Source organism: Protopterus annectens, chromosome 11.part0 (assembly GCF_019279795.1).
Source record: "Protopterus annectens isolate FY-2018-M chromosome 11.part0, PAN1.0, whole genome shotgun sequence".
Classification (NCBI taxonomy): domain Eukaryota; kingdom Metazoa; phylum Chordata; order Ceratodontiformes; family Protopteridae; genus Protopterus; species Protopterus annectens.
In genome coordinates, this window is record NC_056745.1 from 1,268,567,432 (window position 1) to 1,268,590,261 (window position 22,830).

At 37.3% G+C, this 22,830-nt stretch overlaps 1 protein-coding gene across 1 annotated transcript in view; it reads left to right on the plus strand.

Annotated features, from left to right (window-relative positions):
* Positions 1–2,641: 2,641 nt before the first annotated feature.
* The window catches only part of CDH13 (cadherin 13), a 3,439,935-nt gene continuing 3,419,746 nt past the window's right edge, over positions 2,642–22,830 (plus strand). Inside the window, exon 1 of the mRNA XM_044088622.1 lies at positions 2,642–2,970. Within this exon, the coding sequence (XP_043944557.1) occupies positions 2,878–2,970 (93 nt within the window). The 5' untranslated portion in view covers positions 2,642–2,877. The remainder of the gene's footprint in view (positions 2,971–22,830) is intronic.

Below are 22,830 nucleotides of genomic sequence, written 5' to 3' on the forward strand. Positions count from 1 at the left end.
CTGTATTAACAAAAACCGTAACCTCAATATGCTTTCCTCTGCACTGCTTATAGATCTGTCTAAGGCATTTGATATGGTAAATCACCAAATACTTATAAATATCCTCAAATCCCTGTCACTAGATGCACTAGCTTTAAAATGGCTCCAGTCCTACTTAGATAACAGACAACAGGCTGTACTTTGGCATAACATTCTATCTACCCATCTGCCCGTTAACATTGATGTTCCTCAAGGGTCCATATTAGGACCTCTCTTGTTTTCTATATTTATCAATGACCTTCACCTAGCAATCCCCCAAGCTATGTGCATACAATATGTAGATGATTCCACACTTATATACTCAGCCACATCTATATCTGAACTTCACTCCCTTACCCAAAATGTGTTTAACACAGTTGAACAATGGTTTACACAGTGCTGTCTCCTTCTGAACCCCCAAAAAACTAAACTCCTCCTTTTTACTCCTACTTGTAAGTCCCCCCAATAGACTTCACAGTACCATCCAATAATGGTACTCTCATATCCCCAGATCCAACTACCAAACTACTAGGTATCACCATAGATAACAACCTTAACTTCGACACCCATATTAACAATACTCTAAAATCTGTTAACAGAAAACTAGACTCTCTCTACAGGATCAAACCCTTCCTCGCTCCTGCAGCTAGAATAACTATTGCTCACATCCATCTAATTTCTACTCTCCTCTATGCCTCACCCATATATACTAATCTCTCTAAAAACAACCTTAATAAAATGGAAAACTCCTACAATAACATAGCCAGATTAGCTACAGATAACCCTTTCTGAACCCACCACTGTTTTACTCTAAAGCAGCTAGGATGGCTTGAATTACAAAATCAGCTTAAATTCCACCAACTGACCATTACCCATAAAACCCTTTACCAACCTACAAATAGCCCTATACTATCTACCCTCATTACCCCCTACAACTATCTAAAGACCTTACGATCATCACATAAACTTCTTGTAAATATTTGTAAATCAAACAACAGAGCTGGAGACTCTCTTTTCTCTAATACTGTTGGAAAATCATGGAACCTTCTTCCTAACGAACTTTCCTCTCTTCCCTCTATATCACTCTTTAAAACCAAATTGAAGCTTTTCCTCAGAACACACTGGTTGTACCCCTGTACTAAACCTGACTGATCAACTAGCTCTTTTTACTTGGTTCAGCCTACCCTCCTCTTCTCAGTAATCAAGTTCCTTTTCTTAATAACAACTTACCTCGTCCTTCTATACTATTACTTACATCTTCAGAATCTCATTAAGGAGACTACTTTTACTAATATATTGTATCATTTCAGCTCCTACTTTTTCTTTATGGCTACTTGTATACTAATATATTATATAATTCAGATGCCATCTTTTTCTTTATTATGCATTGCAACTACATTTTGTATTGTACTAATTGTATCTGTATATTTTGCACTATGTTATGAACAAATGACCTATTTGATTATTCTCTGTACTGCACCTGCAATGTTCATTGTATACATTAATTTTTGTGTACGTGATTTTGTTTGTTTCCTTAGAACTTATCTCCCCAGGCCTCTGCTGAAAATGGACATATATCCAGTAAGACTAGCCCAGTCAACAAATGTAAAATAAAATAAAAATAAATAAATAAATAAATAAATAGCCTGATGGTGTTAGTACATTTCAGACCTAAGTTCTGTTACACTGAAGAAGTGGTTTACCAAGATGACCCACAAATAGCAAACATTCTACCTCAAATGCAGAAAGACCTGATCAGAAAATCACAAATTAATTTTGAGTGAAATGAATGTTTTCTGTACACAATTGTCATAAACCCCAATCCACCTCTTGCTATGCAATATCATTGTCTCTGCTGCAACATCCCTGCTGTCATCAGTAGTCAGCACTTGTTTTTACACTAAACACTTGACTCACAGTCTCCATCAAATTCAAAGTAAAACATTTCCAAAACAGACTGGATTACTATTCAAAGCCTTATAAGAGGATGTTCATGCTTTATCTGCTACAAAAACGTATTCCTGAGTTTCAAAGATACTTTTCACCTGTAGGTATGCGTATTACACATTTTCCCCAGACCAGAGTTAAGCGAAAATCAGGTTTATTTGCATTGTATTTTATTGTATTAGCATTTATGGTGTAGTCTGGGAAACAAAACACCTTAGCTTTAATAAGTGGTGCTGTTGCTACATGGTTAACCCATATTCCAAAACTTGTGTTACAGCACCCATACTGCAAGTGTGTGTGTGTGTGTGTGTGTGTGTGTGTGTGTGTGTGTGTGTTGTTATTATTATTTGTATTATTATTTTTTTTACGTGCATTAAACAGCTAAACATTAGTTCTGTGTAACCTCATGAGTTAAGTGTATATTTACTGTCTTGTACATCTTACTAAATATTTCAAAAAAATGCAAGTAAACCATTTTCTCGCGTTACTTAAAAATGTGTCAGTGCCATAACTATGTAAATTGCACTCTTGCAGTCCTGGAAAGTACTGATGCTATAGATGTATGTAACTGTGCATTACTGATTATTATTATATTATTATAATATTATTATTTGAATGCATTATTCTCTAAACTCTCGCTGTGTGCGCGTGTTCTGCAAACTTCCCTGTAAACAGGAATAAATTACAAATTGCAGATACTCCATTGACCAGAGCTGCTTCTCGCGTGCCTGTTCTCTTTTCTCTTTAAAAGAAATCCTCCTGGATGTCTATTGGTTCTGGTCACCAGCTTCCATCCAATGCTTTAGCTCTGATGCTGATCTATTTGGAAATTTGGCTGCCTCGCGACGCGGAGCCTGTTCTCAAAGGCTGATCCTCAGCGAAAATATGCACAGTGCTGCCTTATGTGCATGAATGAAAAGCCCTCTAGTACCTTCCAGCCCGGCAGCAAAAATGGAGCAAGGGAGATCTCAGCTAATGGTGACAGTAGCTTTAATACTTGCACAGGTAAGAGACGGGTTTGATTTGTATTTCTTCACCTTTCCTCTGCTGTTGCAATAAATGATTATTGTTGGGAATGCAGTAACATTGCTCTTCACAAGCTTCTCACCTTAATTTGTTAGTTTAGGAGACAGAGAACACCACCTGCTAAGGACCCTTACCATAAGTACCTGGAATTAAAAAAAAAGCATAAATAAATAAATAGACAAATAAATAAACAAACTAACATCAAATTAAGAAGCGACAACAACATGCAAAGTCTGAGAACCTTCAATGTCTTTAAAGGAATCTATTTTATAACTGCGCACAGTTACTTGTTAGTTGTCCGGATTCTTAAGCTGTTGGTATTTTGACATTGCTGAGATTGGAAAATAAATTGAATGCCTCTGTAATACAATTTGACCATAACATGTAATTTAGTTTGGATGTATGCGTTCAGCAGTTTAACTTCTATTTGACTTTGAAGCAGTTTCTCCTGTGAACCCAGGTCTTACTTAAGTGATGGGCAAATTGAGCTATATAATTATCGTTATTTTTTATTTAGTAATGTGCTGCGAATATTCAAAGGAGTAATTTCTTGAGTTTTGTACGTTTCGGATTGAGTTGCTATTGCTGTTCAAGGAGCTTACCAGGCTAAAATAGACACCGTGTTCCAAACTCTACTTTGGAAGCAGCTGCTGCTGCTGTCAGTCTAAGCCCTGTAACTGTTTCGGTACTACACCTGATTAATGGACCTTGCCTCAGAGGAGATGTGCTTATGCCTACTGGAAAATGTGTCCACAATCTGACTGCAGTGCCATTTCCTTATGCCGTCTAACACTTTCAGCACTATTGTTTTTATATTCAGTTGTTGTACTCTGTCGTGAACTTGGATGTGACCCTGGCTGTTCCTGCCTCCAAATCAGATAAGCTCACTTAGCTTTATTATTTGTGTATCCCTGGGGACCCTGATATTTAACCAAGGGGAGAAGAGGCTCCCTGATTTAATAATGCTGCACATGAATAACAAACCCTGACAAATCCTGCCACCTTAAACTGCTCACCCCATAACTGTGGATACTGTACCCTTCGTACTGCAAGGCTGGGCGACTACAGAGAAAAGTGGTGCACCGAGTCACTGCCCTGGTTTAATAGAGAAAAATGTCTTGCAGTTTTTATGTAACACGAAAGAGGGTGCAGTGCGGTTTATTTTCCATTCCAATCCATTTCGAAAATAAAGAGTCGGAAGCTGAAGGGTAAAGCTTAACCCTGTGGTCGGTATCTCGTCCATGCTTGCCAAGCTGGAGGTTGACTGGCATTTGGGTGATTGCTAAGAAAAACGGTGTTGCAGTGCGCGCTGCTTTCCATTTTGAATTTATTCCTCATTATTGCATTATTGCTTTCCTTGATAGAACGAGTTTGTCAACAGCGTTGACAAGCTAGGAACTGATGTTACAGATACGCAAAGATAATATGAGCCCTCAGCAGCTTGCTGGTCTGGCTTTCTAATTGTATAGTCGGGTGCCGCCCCCTACCCCCATCCCTTGTCCTCAACAAATAGGCTACAGTATCTGCTGGGAATCCGTCCAGGATGCTCGTTTCCTTTAGCTACCCTCTGCCCTTTTTTTTTTTGCATCAGACTTTAATGCTTATTTCTCTGGTTATTCTGATGTGTGTGTGTGTGTGTGTGTGTGTGTGTGTGTGTGTGTGTGTGTGTGTGTGTGTGTGTGTGCTGGTTGGGGGGGGGGGTGTTAAGGTGGCACCGCATACAGTCCTGTTTTACACACTCGCAAAGTAAATCATCTGGAGGATATTAGTGGCTGGCAGATGAAGTACCATTTGGTGAAATAAGCGTGCATCCTCTGCAGTGAAAAGTTTTTTTTTTTTTTGTGATGCGAAAGTTTATAGACTGCATAACCGCAGAGCACACAAGTAAAGTGAGTAATGTGTCCAGGGCAAGTACATCTATATAGTAAAATCCCAAAAGAAAAGATATGACTGTGAAGTGAAAAAAAAAACTTTAAAAATATGAAAACAAATTACGTGGATCCCTAAAGTATAGAGTACCAGGACATTCTGTGTGTGTGTGTGTGTGTGTGTGTGTGTGTAGAGGGTAGGGATTGATTGCTTATTTTTTTTTCAAATGCTAACTCACATGCATCTGCAATGAGTTTAATTCTAAAGTAACAGGTGCTGAATATATTACACAAGATACATCCTGTTTTTCTGCAGCACTGCAGGAACTATATAGGAATAAAGACAGAAAATGAGATGGGGTGACAGACGTATGCATAAATAGATGCAGACAGTTAAACTAATGTACATGTTCTTATCCCTGCTACTGAAAGGAACACATGCTGGGCAGCTGGCTTCATCTTCTACTTGTAAGAAGTCTTAACTTCATCTGCCTGAAACCTTCTTAGTTTTCAGTTGAACGTACAGAATGATACACGAATACACAGAATACTCGGCAGGACAACTTTATTTGAGGTGTGTGTGTGTGTCGCGCACGACGTTCTAAGTGGCAAATACAGGAACCGGTTTAAAAGATGCATTCCAGTTATAATTGTTTTATTATTAAGTGGTAAAATGAGATATATAATGTTTAAACGATGCCAGTTAGATTGCTTTTTTGCTGGCTTTTCAGAAATGCAGTGTTAAATTAACTTGCAGATACTGTAACAATCAGTAACTGTTGAATGTGCTTCTAGCATGAAACAGTGGCTTGTTTTTAGCACCGTAGTCTGCAGTGCTAACATGCATGAATTATGTGTTTAAATCCACAATGAACAGCTATTTGATTATGTAGAAGTCTTTTGCTAAATTACCATGGCGTACTGCTATTCTATAAATTACACTATAAACGATGTTCAGACAGCTCAGTTTCTAATAAAGTGGAGCATTTAACGTCTTTGTTGTGTAAAGTGTACTGTAGTGTAGTGTTTCTGAAGTGTAGATTTTTTGACAGGTCTATCACAGTAAACTTTCCATTAGGCCTTTGCCACTCCTTTAAATATGACAAACTTTGTACTTCACTTATTGGCCAGTATTTTAATTTTAACTAAGATTGTGTAACTAATTCATAGACAGGCAAATGTATATTATCAGTATTCTGGCTCAATGTTAAGCATAGATCTATTTTATTTATTTGTCTATTTATTTAAAATTTGTTTACTAGGATAATCCAGCTGGACCACCAGTGTCCATTTTCAGTGGAGTCCTGAAAAGAAAAGAAAAAAGAAATCTAGGGTATATTAATTGCCCTTCAAAACTAGTTTCTTCTTTGAGGCTTAGGATATGTTATCTTTACTAGGTACACTGCACACAATCAACAGTCTGCCAGAAATCATGCAGTGCTCGTAAAGTTCTACCTGTTACATCAGGAGTGTTGCAGTCTCAGTTACTATGATATCAGATAGCCGAATTAATCTAAGGGACATAGCTAATGACATCATCTAGTAAGGACAGAACCTTCTGTGATTCAGCTGTTGTTTAATGCCCATGACCCCGAAGAGATAATGGAAAACATAAATACCTGAGACTGACACATTACTGAATTGGTTGTCAGGTGCCCTGAATAAACAGATACATCTTAATTTTTAACTTTACGGGTTGTTGGTCTCAATCATACTGTGATAAGCAGAAGCAAATGGAATATTAGTAAAATGCTACTTTGATAGTAGTTGCATTGTTGTTTTGAAGCTGCAGAAAAGCTACTGTGCACTAAAATGAGAAGGAATACACAGTGCAAGACAATGGCTGATATAAGCCACTATGATTTATTTGTAATCTGTAATGCAGCATGGTTCTATGAATGCAGGATGGTTCTATGTATGCAGCATGGTTCAATGAATGCAGCATGGTTCTACATACTAAAAATGAAATGTTTCTATTTTGATATACGTTATTCTAAGTAAATTCACTATTATAAATGAAATCAAGCCAGACTATTTAAGATGAGGTAGAGCATATGAAGCAATTTATTTCTAATTTCTTGATAAGCAACCAGGTCCTTCACCTAACAGCAGAGTTAGAATTAGGAAGTAGGAGGACGGTGAATTCCTACCATTAATGTATGTGCAAGGGGATCATAAATCAAGATGCTCTGAAGATAATTTGCAGTGCTTTTTATTCATACAGGTACTCTTGAAAATGCATTATTATTCATGCCTTTCAGCTACCTCTGTTATGTCTCATGATGGCTTTGAAAAATTGAGGTTGGTTAGCATTCTAAATTGTTTCTCTGTCATGCCAGGATCATATGGATTGGGTCCTCTGTACATCTGTTAGGTACTTTACAAATCAGAGATGCTTCCAATTTTGCCTTAACAAATTCTGGTATATTGCTTTCGATTTTTCTGTTTCTGACAAAAACACCACTGTGTAGAACCTGAAAGTCCTCATGTAAAGCTACAGACTTTTTCTAGAAGAAGTAATTTGCTTAGCAAATATTTCTGATTTGACAGCATTCTCAGAAAGGATACATATTTGTTCCTGGTTGACAGCTATGCAATTGCTAATAAATTAAATCATGTGCAAGAGCTGTGTAAATAAATCTGAATTTTCTAGCATCTGGTTTCTGTTACTAACTGCTGCAATCCCAAGTTTGAAACCAAGAAATCAGATAGTTTATAATGCTTTATACTATGAAATGGTGATTATACAACCGAGGACAGGATCTGTGTATGATTACTAATAGCAACACAATAAAATAAATTCAGTGTCGTAGCAGATGTTAATGAAAGAGGCACTTATCTGGAAAGTAGAGCAATCACATAGCAGGCAGATATGAACAACGTAAGATCACATGGCCTGTAGGAGGAGATGTTTTCTTCTTTTTTTTTTTTTTTTTTTGTTTTGTGACTTAGATGTAACTGCATTCCCAGGTTAGATGATATGTTTGTATGTCTGAATGAAATGACATAGAAGTCACTGATAACATTTTTGTACCTGTGACACATTAAGGAGAGTATTGGTTTCAAAGACACTGTTCTGTCATTGCATTGCAACATCTAATCTCCAACTGACTACAGAAACTAGTTCTAGCAATGTTTATAGCTGGATTGCAAAATAGCAAGCATGACTTATGTTGAATAGTGCTAGAGACACTCATAAGAAGTATTGTTTCATTATTTATAAAACTGGTCTCCAGTGTATTAGTAAAAGACAACTGCATTATTGGTGTTTAGTACTTTGTGTATGTGATTATAATTTAATGCGATTATAATTGTTAACCATTGTGAGTTATTATAATTTCATTTCATTTTCTTGTATTTTTGGACTAAGTATAAATATGGAAAGGGAGAAGTGATATTCTTAGTCTACGTTTGCTGTTTGTTGTATTACATTAGCAGTTATCTGCTTATAACTATATTGTCAGATTTTTTGAGAAATGTTATGACAGCATTTTTAGCTTATTGTGCAGTCACATGATTCCGTAAGCTTTCTTAAAATCATTTCAGAACTTAGGATGACTTACAGTTAATGGTATAAAATTGTTTAAAAGCCCTAGGATGTGATTAGTAGGTCTCTACAAGAAGATGGAGAGAAGTTTTTCCTGGGTTGGGTGGTGAAGAAACACAATGTGTCCTATGTATTTAATATAGATTATAATGATTGACAGTGAAGCTGTAGAGATGTAGCAATTTGAAGATATGAGTGGTGGTGTGATCATAAATTCTTTGCAGTAAGTGAAGCATCTTGTTACATTAGAGCTTCCTCCTAGCTTATTTATATTTCCATTGCAGTGGAGATCCATATGTCACATCTTTTTGTGGCTGGCCGAAGATGTGCAGCTTCATTTGAAAGTAGATTATTCTGTTTGTTTTGCTCACTCTCTTTTGAAGTAGGTTACAGGTGTTATCTTCATTGCTTAAAGTATAGTGGACATGTTTTGTCTCAAACCAGTAAGTGTTGACACTGTTTTTTAATATTTCAGTTTTGTGGTCATTAGGTGGGCACATGAATGCTTTACTGTCATTGCAAAGATCACAGGTATGGAACACTGTAATAACAAGACTGTTCTGTCGAAAAATGTGCAACATAATCTCTTAATTTCTGTCGAAGAGTGTGCAACATAATCTCTTAAGTGGAGGTCACTTATGTTTTTTCTGAACATAATAAGAATTCACCGTGTATTATATAAAGGATAATAGCTAACATAAGAAAATTTAACTAGGAAATCATTCCTCAAGAAACGTGAATGAATAAAATTATCTCAGACGTAAAGGTCAGGAGGGCATAATTATTCATACATATCCTGATAAATAGTATTTCCTGGTAAATATTCTTAAATTTGCCTATATAGCATTTGAAACTGTGAATGCTGTTGTGTGTCTTTTTTTAAGCTTTGCATATTGTTTCTACTTGTTTCTAATGCATTCATTCTGCATTAGCAGTTGTCTTTATGACTGAGGCGAGATGTGATTGGCTGTTTTCCAGGCTGTGTATAGAAAGCTCACCATGTAACTGTAACATTGACCGGGGCTGATTTATTTGAACTTAGTTTCTGATTTCCATTTATTAACATGTTTACATATTGTATTTTATTTTTGTATTCTTTTGTTTTTTACATTTTTGTATTTGCATTAAGGTAGTCCTGTTGCCCACAGGGTTTCAAATGATGTGCTACTTTAACTTTGTAACCAAAGCTGTCTAGCATGTTTACTGAAGTAGACAAAACAGCATATTTGGCCCTTTGTTCACTCGAGGACTGTAACTTGTCTTCCTGGAATAAGAAAAAAAACATGCATTAAAAAGTAAGCAACTATATAGGTTAGTCATATCAGACTTCCCCTTTGATCAATAATAAACTAAAAGATTTAAAACAGACTATTCAGTCTCAATTGACAATGAACACAACTCACCTCAACTGGCACTGAATTAGTTAAAAATATTTTTCTTGCAGGACTTCACTTCCTGTGCTCCCAGAATTGTGTACACTACTGCTTGGCAGTGGCACGATAGTGGGGGAAAAGTATAACTTTCCCAATATAGTGCACAGCAATGCTGCAATACTTTATTATGTACTGATTAATCTTACAGGTAGCTGGGGGAGCTTACTTCCGATAACATTATGTTCTGTGATGTAGCATAAGTCAAGGAAAGATAGATTTTCACTTGTGTGTAATTTGCTATCTTGCAACTATGTTTTGAACATTGTCTGCATACTAGTAAAATCAAACTGTGCGCATTAAGGAAAGTTTAAATTTGTGGCTGAGAGATATTTTGTAACCTGTGTTTAATTAATGTAAAATGCAACACAGAAAAATATGAGAAAGAAAAGTCAGGAAGACTAGCCCTACCCCTTATAAATGGCATTATTTATTTCAATTCATAATAATTCCAAATCTAGGAACCAAACTAAAAGTCTTCATATTGTGATTTGCAAGTCTGTGCATTCTTGACTCTTGTTTCTTTCATTACACGCATATCGTTCCACCTGACTGTCAGTTGTTGCCTAAGCCAGCATTTCCAGGCACATGTAGCATAGAACCCTTGTGTATGTCACCTCCGATGAGAAACCGAGCAGCTGAAGTTTCACGGCATGCCCAGGGTTTAATAGTTGCATCAGCTTCAGGCTGCATTCTTTCTTTTTCTTTTCATGTATAAGTATATCATAAACAACAAGCCAGACATTTTGAGAAGCAGTGAATGATGTGATTTGCAAAAACTGAGTATAACAAGTTGGGAGTTAATTATTGTTTTATGACTCTATTGCTCATTCAGTATACAATGTTTTTTTCTGACAGGAGCAGTAAAGTGGTTTATATTTCACTGAACATATTGTTGCAATTTTATATTTAAATATTTTTGTAAACCAAGTACTTTTTCAAAACATTAAAAATTTCTGTGTTGAATTTATACTTTTGAACAAACCTACTGAATCTTCTGGTTTTCTTAAGAACTGGCACTCATTTTCTTCATTTATGAAAATATTCTTGGAAGTAAAGCTCAGTGCTAACAGGCTACATACAAATGCATATCTGTTTCATTTATTAAATTCATTTATTCATTCTTTCAGTTGGCAGACAGGGTAAGACTTTGAGCTGTAGTTCCTGTGATACCGGGTTGGATTCCTTCAGACCTCATATCCCTCTTGTGTGATTATGTATGTCACTTAACCAGACATTGCTCCTGGATTGCTCCTAGAAAACGACTGTGTCCAGTGGGTCAACCTTGTTAACAAATTGGTATTATTATTATTATTTATTGTTTGTTAACCAGGAGAGTGAGCTAGTTGAAAGACCCTTTTCAATGTCAACCCACCCCTCCATATGGCAGAAGTACAGAGATTACAATGTACAGTTTAAGGTATATAAGTCTACCAATTTACATATTTATTTTATTTATTTAGTTTGACATTTCTTTACTGAGAAAATCCGACTGGGCATACACCCATTTTACCAGCGGCCCAGTGAGAAAGGCACCAGAAGTACAGCAGTAAAATTAAAAAATACATAAATTACAGAGTCTGTCGCAACAACAAAGTACAATTTGTATCCATGAAAAAAATAAACAATGTTAGAACACACTATATACACACAATAATAAGTCAAAATATTAGAACACAATATCTATAGACATTGACTCAAACATTTATATCAGGAAATACTATGCTGATTTCTTAAAGGAGAAAGGATAGAGTATGATTGGAATGAAATAATATTTCAGTGTTAATGTATACTGAAGAAAGGCTAGAAAGGAGAGTATATCATGAAGGGTAGTAGTACTAAATCCTAATATAAGAGGATAGTAATGAGTACTAAATCCTGATATAAGTAAATATTAATGAGTGCTAAATCCTGATATAAGAGAATAGTAATGAGTACTAAATCAAGATATAAGAGAATAGTAATGAGTACTAAATCAAGATATACGAGGATAGTTATGAGTACTAAATCCCAATATAAGAGAATAGTAACGGGTACTAAATGCTGATAAAAGATAATAGTAGTGAGTGCTAAATCTTGATATAAGAAAACAGTAATGAGTACTAAATCCTGATATAAGAGAACAGCAATAAGTGCTAAATCCTGATATAAGAGGATAGTAATAAGTACTGAATCAAGATATAAGAGAATAGTAATGAGTAATAAATCAAGATATAAGAGAATAGTAATGAGTAATAAATCCCAATATAAGAGAATAGTAACGGGTACTAAATACTGATAAAAGGTAATAGTAATGAGTGCTAAATCCTGATATAAGACAACAGTAATGAGTACTAAATCCTGATATAAGAGAATAGTAATGAGTGCTAAATCCTGATATAAGACAACAGTAATGAGTACTAAATCCTGATATAAGAGAATAGTAATGAGTGCTAAATCCTGATATAAGAGAATAGTAATGAGTACTAAATCCTGATATAAGAGAATAGTAATGAGTGCTAAATCCTGATATAAGAGAATAATAAAGAATGCTAAATACCGATATAACAGAATAGTACATAGTGTTCTAAAGTGTTGTAGAGTATTGTGTGTCTTCTGTTTTAAGTAGCATGCCCAGATCATATCTCTTTTTTGCATAAGGGATCTGGTACTCATAAAAAGCCATGGAGAGTAGCTAGTTTTGACTCTTTTCTTTCTTTCTGGCAGGAGCTAATCTGTTTAAAGTGTTTAGGAATGGTTTAGGAATGTAGAGTTGAATTTCGTGACTGCTTCTTGAAGGGGTAATTTAAGGGAAGACCAGTTACTGCTATTTAATGTATTAGTAAAGGTCTGCTGGTTAAAGTGTGTTAAGTTATGTACAGTCTTATAAGTATGTTGTTTGCATGGGTGGGTGACAGTTGTGCAGCTAGGGTGGTGATTCCAAATACTGCCTGGTAGTATTTTGGATTACTAGACATATGGCTGTCACAATTATACAGTCAGGATTTAAGTGTTACATTTATGCAATCAGAGCATACTAAGCTCAGTGAAGACTTACTGAAGTGGAATTGGAGACAAAACAAAATATATTAATGTTAGCAGTATAATGAGGGACTAATTAATGACTAATATAGATGAGGGACTAGCTTTGATTTAAAATAAGGTGCAGGAGAAATAACATTGCAATGTAGTTGCAAAATCTAAGTTGATATTTGCCATGTAGGACAGGTTACATAGTTTGTGTGGAATTGTTAACTAACCAATAGATGAGATGCTTGGCAGCAAAGGTTCATATGATTGTATAGAAAAAGATGTGATGCTTACAAATAAGTTATTGCTTGGGCAGTGATCAAAGTGTGTACAGCTGCATGCACTATATACAATAGATAAGAGAATGCTTCACCCCAGAATGCAGATTAGTTAGCAATATTATTTACACTGCTTGGTGGGGTATTTCCCTTTTGTAACTTTGATGCATTTGTTTTGTAATCTTCTACTCATTTGTTAGTTATTACTACTTTTACTTGAACATGATTTTCATTTTCTGTTTTTTTTTAATGGAACTGTATGCCATTAGTTTTAAACAGTTATATAATGTATGACCAGACACTGGTGATTATACAAGACAGTGATCAGAAGACTGTGAAAGGACAAGATAGTGATCAGAAGACTGTGAAAGGAAAAGATAGTAATCAGAAGACTGTGAAAGGATATTTAACTGAAAGTGACACTTCATATGGGGTTTCACCCTAAATCCTGTTACTTGTTACAATAACATATAAAACTGCCTCCAAGATGATAGCAGCATCTGTAAAGTGCCTTTATTCCTACTGTTAAATTATGGATGGTGGGCTAATTGTTAAATCATGGAAATTGTGCCTCTTTATTACTATTCAGGGGACCTGCAATATTCTGATTTGTGGATTGCATATAGCTTCATAGGTAGCTACTAGCCATACAGTCCTGGAGACTACTAAAGAGCCTAGACTGAATTCCCATTTGCCCTAAATTGCCAAATTAAGTGATTTGCTCAAGGTCACACAGCAGGCAAAAGAAGGCTGAATTAGTCAAACCTGGTACCACAGGACATGTTTTTTTTTTTTATCAGTTCATGGCTTTAATTGCCTTAATCCTATGTACTGACTGACCACAATGAAGAATAGCTGTAAGATCAGAATGTAGATTGTGGAGTATGGAATGCAGCAGCTGATGAAAGATGAGAACATGAATAAACTTTATATTTGATATTGCACAGTACACACAATTTAATGCTAATATACGTTTGTGGTATGCACTCTTGTGGGAGGAGAGGCTGGATTCTGCGCTTCTGACCTGGGAATTTCTGGTCATAGGCTTATTCTGACTGCTTATCTGAACTGTTTCTTTCTGAAATTGGTGCACCTTGTTGCTGTACCATAGACCAGATTCAGGTCTGCTAAATCTAGCTTTGTTTGTATAACTTGAGTACTGATCCGGGCCATCTTTTTTTAAAGAAGGTTCCCCTACACCCTAGTACGCAGGGGTGTACATTTAGAACTTGTCTGATTGAAGACTGCTGGAACAGGGCTCAGTTTTGAGCTTTTTTCTTTTTCTGGTTAATTGGGTAACTTGTTTAAGTCAGTTTGTTAATGTTCTATTGTTTAATATGTGTGTATATATATATATATATATATATATAATTGCACTTTATTCATCTGCTTTTACTGTATTTGTGTTTCTTCCTACTGGGGGCATTGACTACAACTCTGATCTGCAATATATAACAATAAGTATCCTTATCTGTGCTTTTAAACTTTTTTTTGACTGTATCTGCTTTATTTTCTGAAAAAAAAAAAAAAAAAAAATATATATATATATATATATACACACTTGCTTCCCACCTTTCTAAGCTAGTATAGTCCAATTTTCAGGTTAGTGCTGAATTCAGGGCCGTGTTACAAATCTCTATGTTTGCCCATACCTTACTTGGATAGAAGGAAGTTTCTCTGTTTACCTGTGAGAGAGGGGAGCTTTGAGCAGCCTATCTGTTTCTGGAGGAGTGATTTCAGCCCAGAAATTAGTAGTTTATTGGCCATTTTGGGCTAATTTCTATCTCTTTTATTTCTCTGCTATAAATACCGTATTTGCCCGGTTTTGTGTGCCGGGCAGCGCCAGTTTGCTGGGGTAAAACTATTCCCGGCTCCACAAAGGCTCCTCTTCATTTTTTCCCTTGGAACTAGACAAACTTTCAACTTAAGCACTCAAGCCATTCATTTCTCAGCCTGGCACTTGCTCAAAACTTATAGCAAGCACATATAAACCCTAGCACTAGACCCTCCTGTACTCTACAGAAGGACAAGGCTCTCTATGCGACCTTACCAGCCATCCAGTAAAACAGTTCACTGTACCTATCCAGACAAGTCCAAAGGGCAGTTTCAGGTGTACTCTCCAGTCCAATTGTGAAACTGGGCATTTTGAGGCAGTGTTACAACTGCCTCATGTACACAGACATCCCTCTCCTCCTACCACCAAACACTAATACATGCAAGGTATGCAGTTATACAGCCAAAGTAGAGGCTAAGCTCTCTCAACCCAAGACTGGATCAGACAGTCAAGAGGAGAAGGGAAATACTTGCATCACACCACCAGTCTTACATAGACCCATTAAACCAGCACTGGCAAAAAACACACATAAATACATTAAAACATACTCGGAGGCTCTAAATAAAAATCTGCAAAACCAATAGAATCCTCCAAAGCAAACATCCAAGCAATCTCCACCCCCAACACAAACCATGACACACATACTTCACAAAACCAGGGTGCCAAGCAATCACAGCCCTTAAGGCAAAATAACATACCCAGCATACTAGTAATGGGTGACTCTATAGTCAGGTACACTGATGTCCCACTCACTAGGCTGAATAAGGAGAAGGTTACTGTTAGCTGCCTGTCGGGTGCCAAGATCCGCCACATAACACAACCACTCAGGTCACTCCAGAACAAGTACAAATATGACTCTGTCATTGTCCATGTTGGTGTGAATGACCTGAGCTGTACTGCCCTGAACTATATTTATTTATTTATTTATATTTGTTGACCGGGAGTGTCCGACTGGATGTAGGTCCATTTTCAGTGGAGGCCCGGGGAGAAAAGCTCCACAGTTAAAATAAACAGACAGTAGTTATATTGGATTACATAGTGATTAACAATGAAAAGTGACATGGAATAGCTCTTTGATCGCATTCTGATAGCATCCTGCCCTCACCAAGAATGATACCACGGTATAAAGAAAAAATTCTCGATTTCAACAATTGGCTAAGTTTTTGGTGTCATTCAAAGGGGATCCAGTGTCTGTCTGCCTGGAATGACATACTCTACAAGCCACGCTGCTTCGTTAGAGACAGCTTGCATCTTTCGCCCTTAGGCTTTCAAATACTGGCCAAGGCTCTTGCCAGCCCCATAGTGCCTTTTTTAGGCAAGGCTCAAAAGACAAACCCACTGCCATAAATAGCACAAGTAACAAAAAACTGAGGGTAATGCTACTCAATGCCAGAAGTCTAAACCTCAAAATGCATGCACTCGAGGCACTCCTCAGTATGGAGAAAATTGATATATGTGCAGTAACAGAAACCTGGTTTAAGGCAACAGAGAGCACCCCAGCACTACCAGGCTACAACTCATACAATACATTTCGGCCACAGAACCCAAACTGAAATACAAAAGGCGGGGGTGTATCCATATTCATCAAGGATACTCATACCTCCAGGTTAGTGGCACAGCACGATGCTTCAGAGATCATCCACGTGCAACTAACAATGGGCAAAACTGCAATTCAAAATGTAGCTTGCTACAGATCACCCACTATGTCCCAGGACCCCCATTCAGCATTTCTGGAAACACTGGGAAAAATAAAGGTCCTACCAAACACCCTAATATTGGGTGATTTCAATTACCCAAACATTAACTGGGAGAACTACTCAAGTACTAACTCCCTTGCCCAACTTTTCCTAGAATTTATAAACTCAAACGCCTTGGTTCAACTGGTCAACACTCCCACTAGAGTTGACAACATATTGGACCTCGTCATCACCAACATGGGTGACCGGTGTTCCACACCAGAGGTCAACCCATCATTGGTTAGATCTGACCATAAACAAATCACTTTGGATATCCATATTCCGCCCCAAACCCTGGACAAGAAAACCACCGTGAAAAATTTTCACAAGCAAACTTCACGTTACTTAAGACCGAGGTGGAAAGTTTCAAAGCCCCCATGCTGAAGGATAACACTGTCCAAGCTGCAAAATCCTTTACTAATGCATTCTACGGGCAGCTACAAGAATGCATGGATCATGCCATCCCAAGCAAAACCAAGACTCACTCCTCCAAGAAAAGGAAACCAGTCTGGTGGACTCCTGCCATAAACAAGCTATACAATAGAAGAAGGAAACTAGTACAGAAAAGAGTAAAATCCCAAGAAGGGAAGGCATCCCTGATCAGAATCAGCAAGAAACTACAATCCCTCATAAAATCATCCAAGGCGAGCTTTGAAAGAAAAATTGCCAAGGTCTCCAAATATAACCACAAGGCATTCTTTAGCTATGTCAAGAATCTAAGTGGCAATGCTCAGATCTGCTCAGAGATAGTGCAGAATGGCACAAAATACACTGAACCGACTGATATCGCCAACATCCTGGCAGACAGATTCAGTGCAAACTTCACCCCCCTCTCACCCCCAAAAGGGCCCATAACCATACCAGAAGAATATAGCGTCCCTGAAATCACAGACACTCAGTTTAAAACAGCCCTCTCCAAAGCCAAAAACACAGTATCAATGGGACTGGATGGTGTCCCAGGCTGCGTCCTACATGAGCTGAAAGATGAACTAGCCCCTCACCTAAACACCCTGTTCAAACTCAGCCTCTCCACAGGCTACATACCCATAGAGTGGTGTACAGCAATGGTTATTCTGCTCCACAAAGGTAGAGCCACAACAGACCCCAGGAACTATCGCCCTATAAGCCTGACTAGTTTGGTCTGCAAGGCTATGGGGCGCATCATCTTGGAACTCATTAACAGAGACATTGGGAACCTCCAAACACTGGACCCTACCCAGTTTGGCTTTGTTAAGGGCAGATCATGCCTCCTAAACCTGGTGGACTTCTTTGAGACAGTTACCAAGGCTATAGACAAGGGAAAGGTGGTACACACAGCCTACCTAGACCTTGCTAAGGCCTTTGACACCATTCCCCATTCTGGTATTATATACAAGCTCACCAGCCTAAACATAAACCCCTACATCACAAGATGGGTTGCCAACTGGCTCACGGACAGAACCCACATGGTGAGAGTTGTGGGAGCTAGGTCTGACTCTAAACCGGTTACAAGTGGCGTTCCCCAGGGCTCAGTCCTAGGACCCCTCCTGTTCAGCATATACTTCTCAGAGGTACAGGCAAGCACAGGAGGACTATGGCTGACCAAGTTCACAGACAACTGCAAACTAGGGACTATAATTGACTCTCTGGCTGACACAGACATCCTCCAAAAGGGTCTCACTGAGATGGATACCTGGTGTCAAAATCATGGCCTCAAGCTAAATGCCAAAAAGTGCCTAGTCATCCCCTTTGGAAAAAAAACAAAGTACCCACAAATTACCACATAGGTGGTAGTCCCCTAAATATGGAACACGTAATAAGGGATCTGGGGACCCAAGTAGATAGTAATCTCACCTTTGATAATCACATTGCCAAACTGGTTAGAAAATCTTTCTACGTGGCCCACCTAATCACAAAAGGGTTCGCATCCAGATCAAAAGAGGTCATTGTGCCCCTCTACTCATCACTCATCAGACCCATCATAGAGTACAATGCCCCATTTGGGATGTACCTTACAAGACACCCTTAACAGCTGGAAAGACCACAGAAGTACCTCACCAAGAGGATTACTGGCCTCAAACAGATGCCCTATGCAGCTCGACTGAAGAAACTCCAGTTGTACTCGGTTGCATACCGCCTACTCAGAGGTGATCTCTGCCTGACATACAAGGCCATGTCCAACCCAGAATTGATGGACATGATCCACCTAAAGAAAACCTTATCCCCTTGAGCCATACACTCTAGGGAGCTAAACCTCACCACAACAATAAATAGGATGTACTGGAGGGATAGATTCCTGTCCCAGATACTTCCCATGCTTTGGAACAAGATTCCAATCTACATTAGGCAGAGCTCCTTGCTAACAATCTTCAAAAGAAACCTTGACAAGTGGGTGGGAAACAGAAAGCTTACCTCAGGGAATCACTTCAGTGGCTCTGCTGGACAGAGGCACAGGGAACTAATCTAAGGGGGCGGCGAAAGCCAACACATTCTGGCTAGGCTTATAAATGCCTTTGGGCAGATAGCCTAGTACCAACCTATGAACCTATATTATCAGCCTAATAATATTATGGAAAGGTTAAGAAATCAATAATCATTTTGATTTGTGTGATAACTTGTACAATACATTTTACTTCCGGCCATGACTTCTTTACATGATTAATGAACTAATAATTGTTTTTTTAACATCATCAACTGTGTAGGGTTTAGTGGAAAAACAATTGCTGCACTTGAGGATATTGTCAGTTTCTTATTTCTAAATCATGGGAAGTGAAAACATTCCATTTTTAGCATGGCCTATGACTTTTGCCATTATTCATGATATCATGATGACAATATCTCAAATCAGCATTATCACTAGTTTCAGTCTGTTCAAAAATGGAATTTAAGTTCAGAAACAATTGTTAATAGAGTTCATCCATGTCAGTGCGCGGGAGTATGCTGCACCAGAGTGTGGTGTTGCTGTACATATTCAGAGGAAAAGATGGATATATTGTTTTTAAACTAATTTATTCTCATTAGCTGTTTTGGATGCTTCATTGTATGAATCAGCCTTCAATACGGCCATTGATATTATGCCACACAAATAACTTATTCTTCTCTGCCTAAAACCGAAATAGTGAAAAATGTATAATAACTGCTATCCATATAGAGGGCGTCCATTTTCAGTTTTGTGTACATCTGGAAGGTTAGATAATTAAATGCTTAGGCTTATGACAGGAATGCTACTTTTCAGAGATATAGCTACACTGTGAGCCATTTTATTCAGATGCACAAATCGAAGAAATCTGAACACAGTGACTTGAAAATGTCTTTCTATTCCAAAAAAGGCAATTGCTTTCTCATTGTGAAATTAATTATTTGAATGTTCTGACTGTAATACTGATTTTTCAGATAATAATAATTATAATCAGTTGATATGGGTGTGGGGTTGTAGGATCTTGCCACCCACAATGACTGCATTCAGACAAGCATAGGTTCCCAAGCTTCAGATTAGTTTTGCAGATTTTCTTTGGGGAAAAATGCTTACCATCTGTTAAAAGCCCAGACACAACATGTTCTGGTTTTGCAAATTAGCCATAGATATTCTAATTCAGGCAAAGATCATAGAAATATCTCATTTATCTATCCTTTGAAGTAGCTTTGAGCTATCTTATTAATTCACTCCTCACTGAGGGCAACCTTAGGTTGAAAGAGGTCATCATGTATGCAGCCATAAGGTGTGGGTTAATGTTTTTTTTCTGCTTTTCCTGCCCTATATCGCTGCACATATGTATTGTTCCTGCCAGTAAACAGCACTGCCCAGCAACCTTGGAAGATACAAGTCATTTTTGTTTATCTTCCCCTGAGAAACTGCACAGTCTCCGTCTGTTTTCACGCATATACACATGGCTGTCCCACCCCACTGGAGGTTCACTTTGGCCGTGTCCCATCCTCCTTTTGCTGTCTGCCCGCCTCCTCCACTGCTGGCACCAGTAATCAAACTCTAGATGCCCAGATAACAATGAGGGCTCCACCCCCTCTGCCATGCTATTGTCTTTATATTTAGTGAGGTTATAGTCACCTAAAATATGAATATTGCCATTAGCTATAGAAAATTAAATATGAGCAAAATAAACAAAATTGGTAAGTATAACTCCAAAACTCATTACATTTCCAAGGCAAAGGCTGTGGCATTCATTAAGTCTGATGTGTTTCTTAGGCCATCAGGTAAGTGGCTTGTAGAAATCTGATAAAGGCATCGGCACATAAATGAAATAAATAATGGAAGACTTGAAAATAAACTGCTCTTGTGGCGGTATTCAGTAATATACATTTTGAGTTTGCAAGTATGCATCTTTCTCCGGGATATAACTTGAGACCTATCATATTAGAGGATGGTAACAAGAAACCTTTTTTGAACCACTGCTAATGTAAATGTCCATGGTTAAGGAATTAAAATCAATTACATTCTTTAAAGGTATTGGCAAGAATGTAGTAGCTGAGAACAATTACTTGGGAATGTAGCAAGTTGAATGTAACAACTGGACTTATCACATCTTATTGAAATATTTATATAATATATCAATAATTATGATACAAGGGTATATAAGCTTGAGACCAGTAAAAACTGAAAAAAATTCAGATTTAAGAATTGCATTTCATATGTAATGCAAGGGAATTCAAAATGGCACAGCTAATTAACTGAAAGTTGCCATAAAAATGAATTACCTTTGTGGAGCGAAATGATTTAAAAAGGTTGAAGTATAAGAGAATTATCATCATAGTATGGGATGGAATACTGCTTATGCAAAATAAAATATGGTACTGAAGGGTCACAGTGAAGTAATCATGTAATAAAAATATATTTATACACACCATGATAGATTTATATTTGGGATCAACTTCACAAGGAACATATGTAGATTAACCAAAAGGCATTTAGACAAAATTCAAGCATTTTGGGATCTGTAGCATAACGTAAGAAATAGAAACGCAGATGCATACACATTGCAGCAAAAATCAGACAGCAGATATGATGAAGCTGGTCTTGTTAATGTGTGAATTATGACCTGTCACTATTAATAAGTACATGCAGTAAAATAAATGTGATGTGAATAGGAGAAGAGGATAATGCATCAGAAATGACAAGTTTGTTTCTTGGAAATAATATTAGCTAGATGCCATGCCCTATCTTTAAAAGCTGAGAAGGGCAAGACAGTCAACTGAGTTCATAATTACATGCAAAGATACAACTGTGTCTTCAAACTAAATGGTGCATAATTTAAACAGGTGGTTCCGAAATAATTTAAGTCATACTGCTTAACTGGAATGCATAATATTGTAGCAAAAATGCACTTTATGTTTGTATGTTATCTTAAGAACCACAAAAATATAGGCATTAATGCTGTCACCACTTTTGTGCAAACATAATCTTCTCAAATCTCAATTTAGTAATAGAAAAATAATCAAAAATGCAAGTCCTTGGCAAAGTGACTTCACCAAACTCACTTTCTGCAAAATCTGTCATTCATAATGTATAATATGGGAGGGGAGAACAAATACTTTAAAATGGTCTGTATTATTCATTATGATCTTATAGATGTACTTCTTAAAAAGTGTTAACCATTCTGAAATTTCAAATGAAAACAGTTTAATTTTATTTCAAGCATTTCTTCCATTATACTGTTTGATATTTAACTCCCTATCCTGATCCATTTTTGGTACTAGAACTAGCTTCTGATAAACAAGTCTGCTTCCAAGACTAATTCCACTCTGTTACAACATGGCACTGAGAATAGTAAAAGGGACGTAATTGTATATACTGTAAAACTGGTGCAATAAAAGAGACAGAAGTGAAATCTGAATATGCTGTAGCATTTCCTGTCTGTTTTATTACATAAGCAAGCATGTTGCATTGTATGCATATAAAATGTTAGCAAGTCTGACATATTGTAGAAAGCTGATGCCTAATCACAGTGCTAAAATCATCTTCCTCTTAATAGCTCAGTTGTTTTAAGGGCAGTCATGTACATGGCTAGCTCCCCAGGTGCGCAGTAGCAAGTCCCGCCTAAACCCTGAATATTCATGTTGATGTCTTCACTGGCTACATGAATAATCATTGGGTATTCGCACTTAGCTTGAGGAGGCACTATAATTACATAATGTCTTTTTTTTTT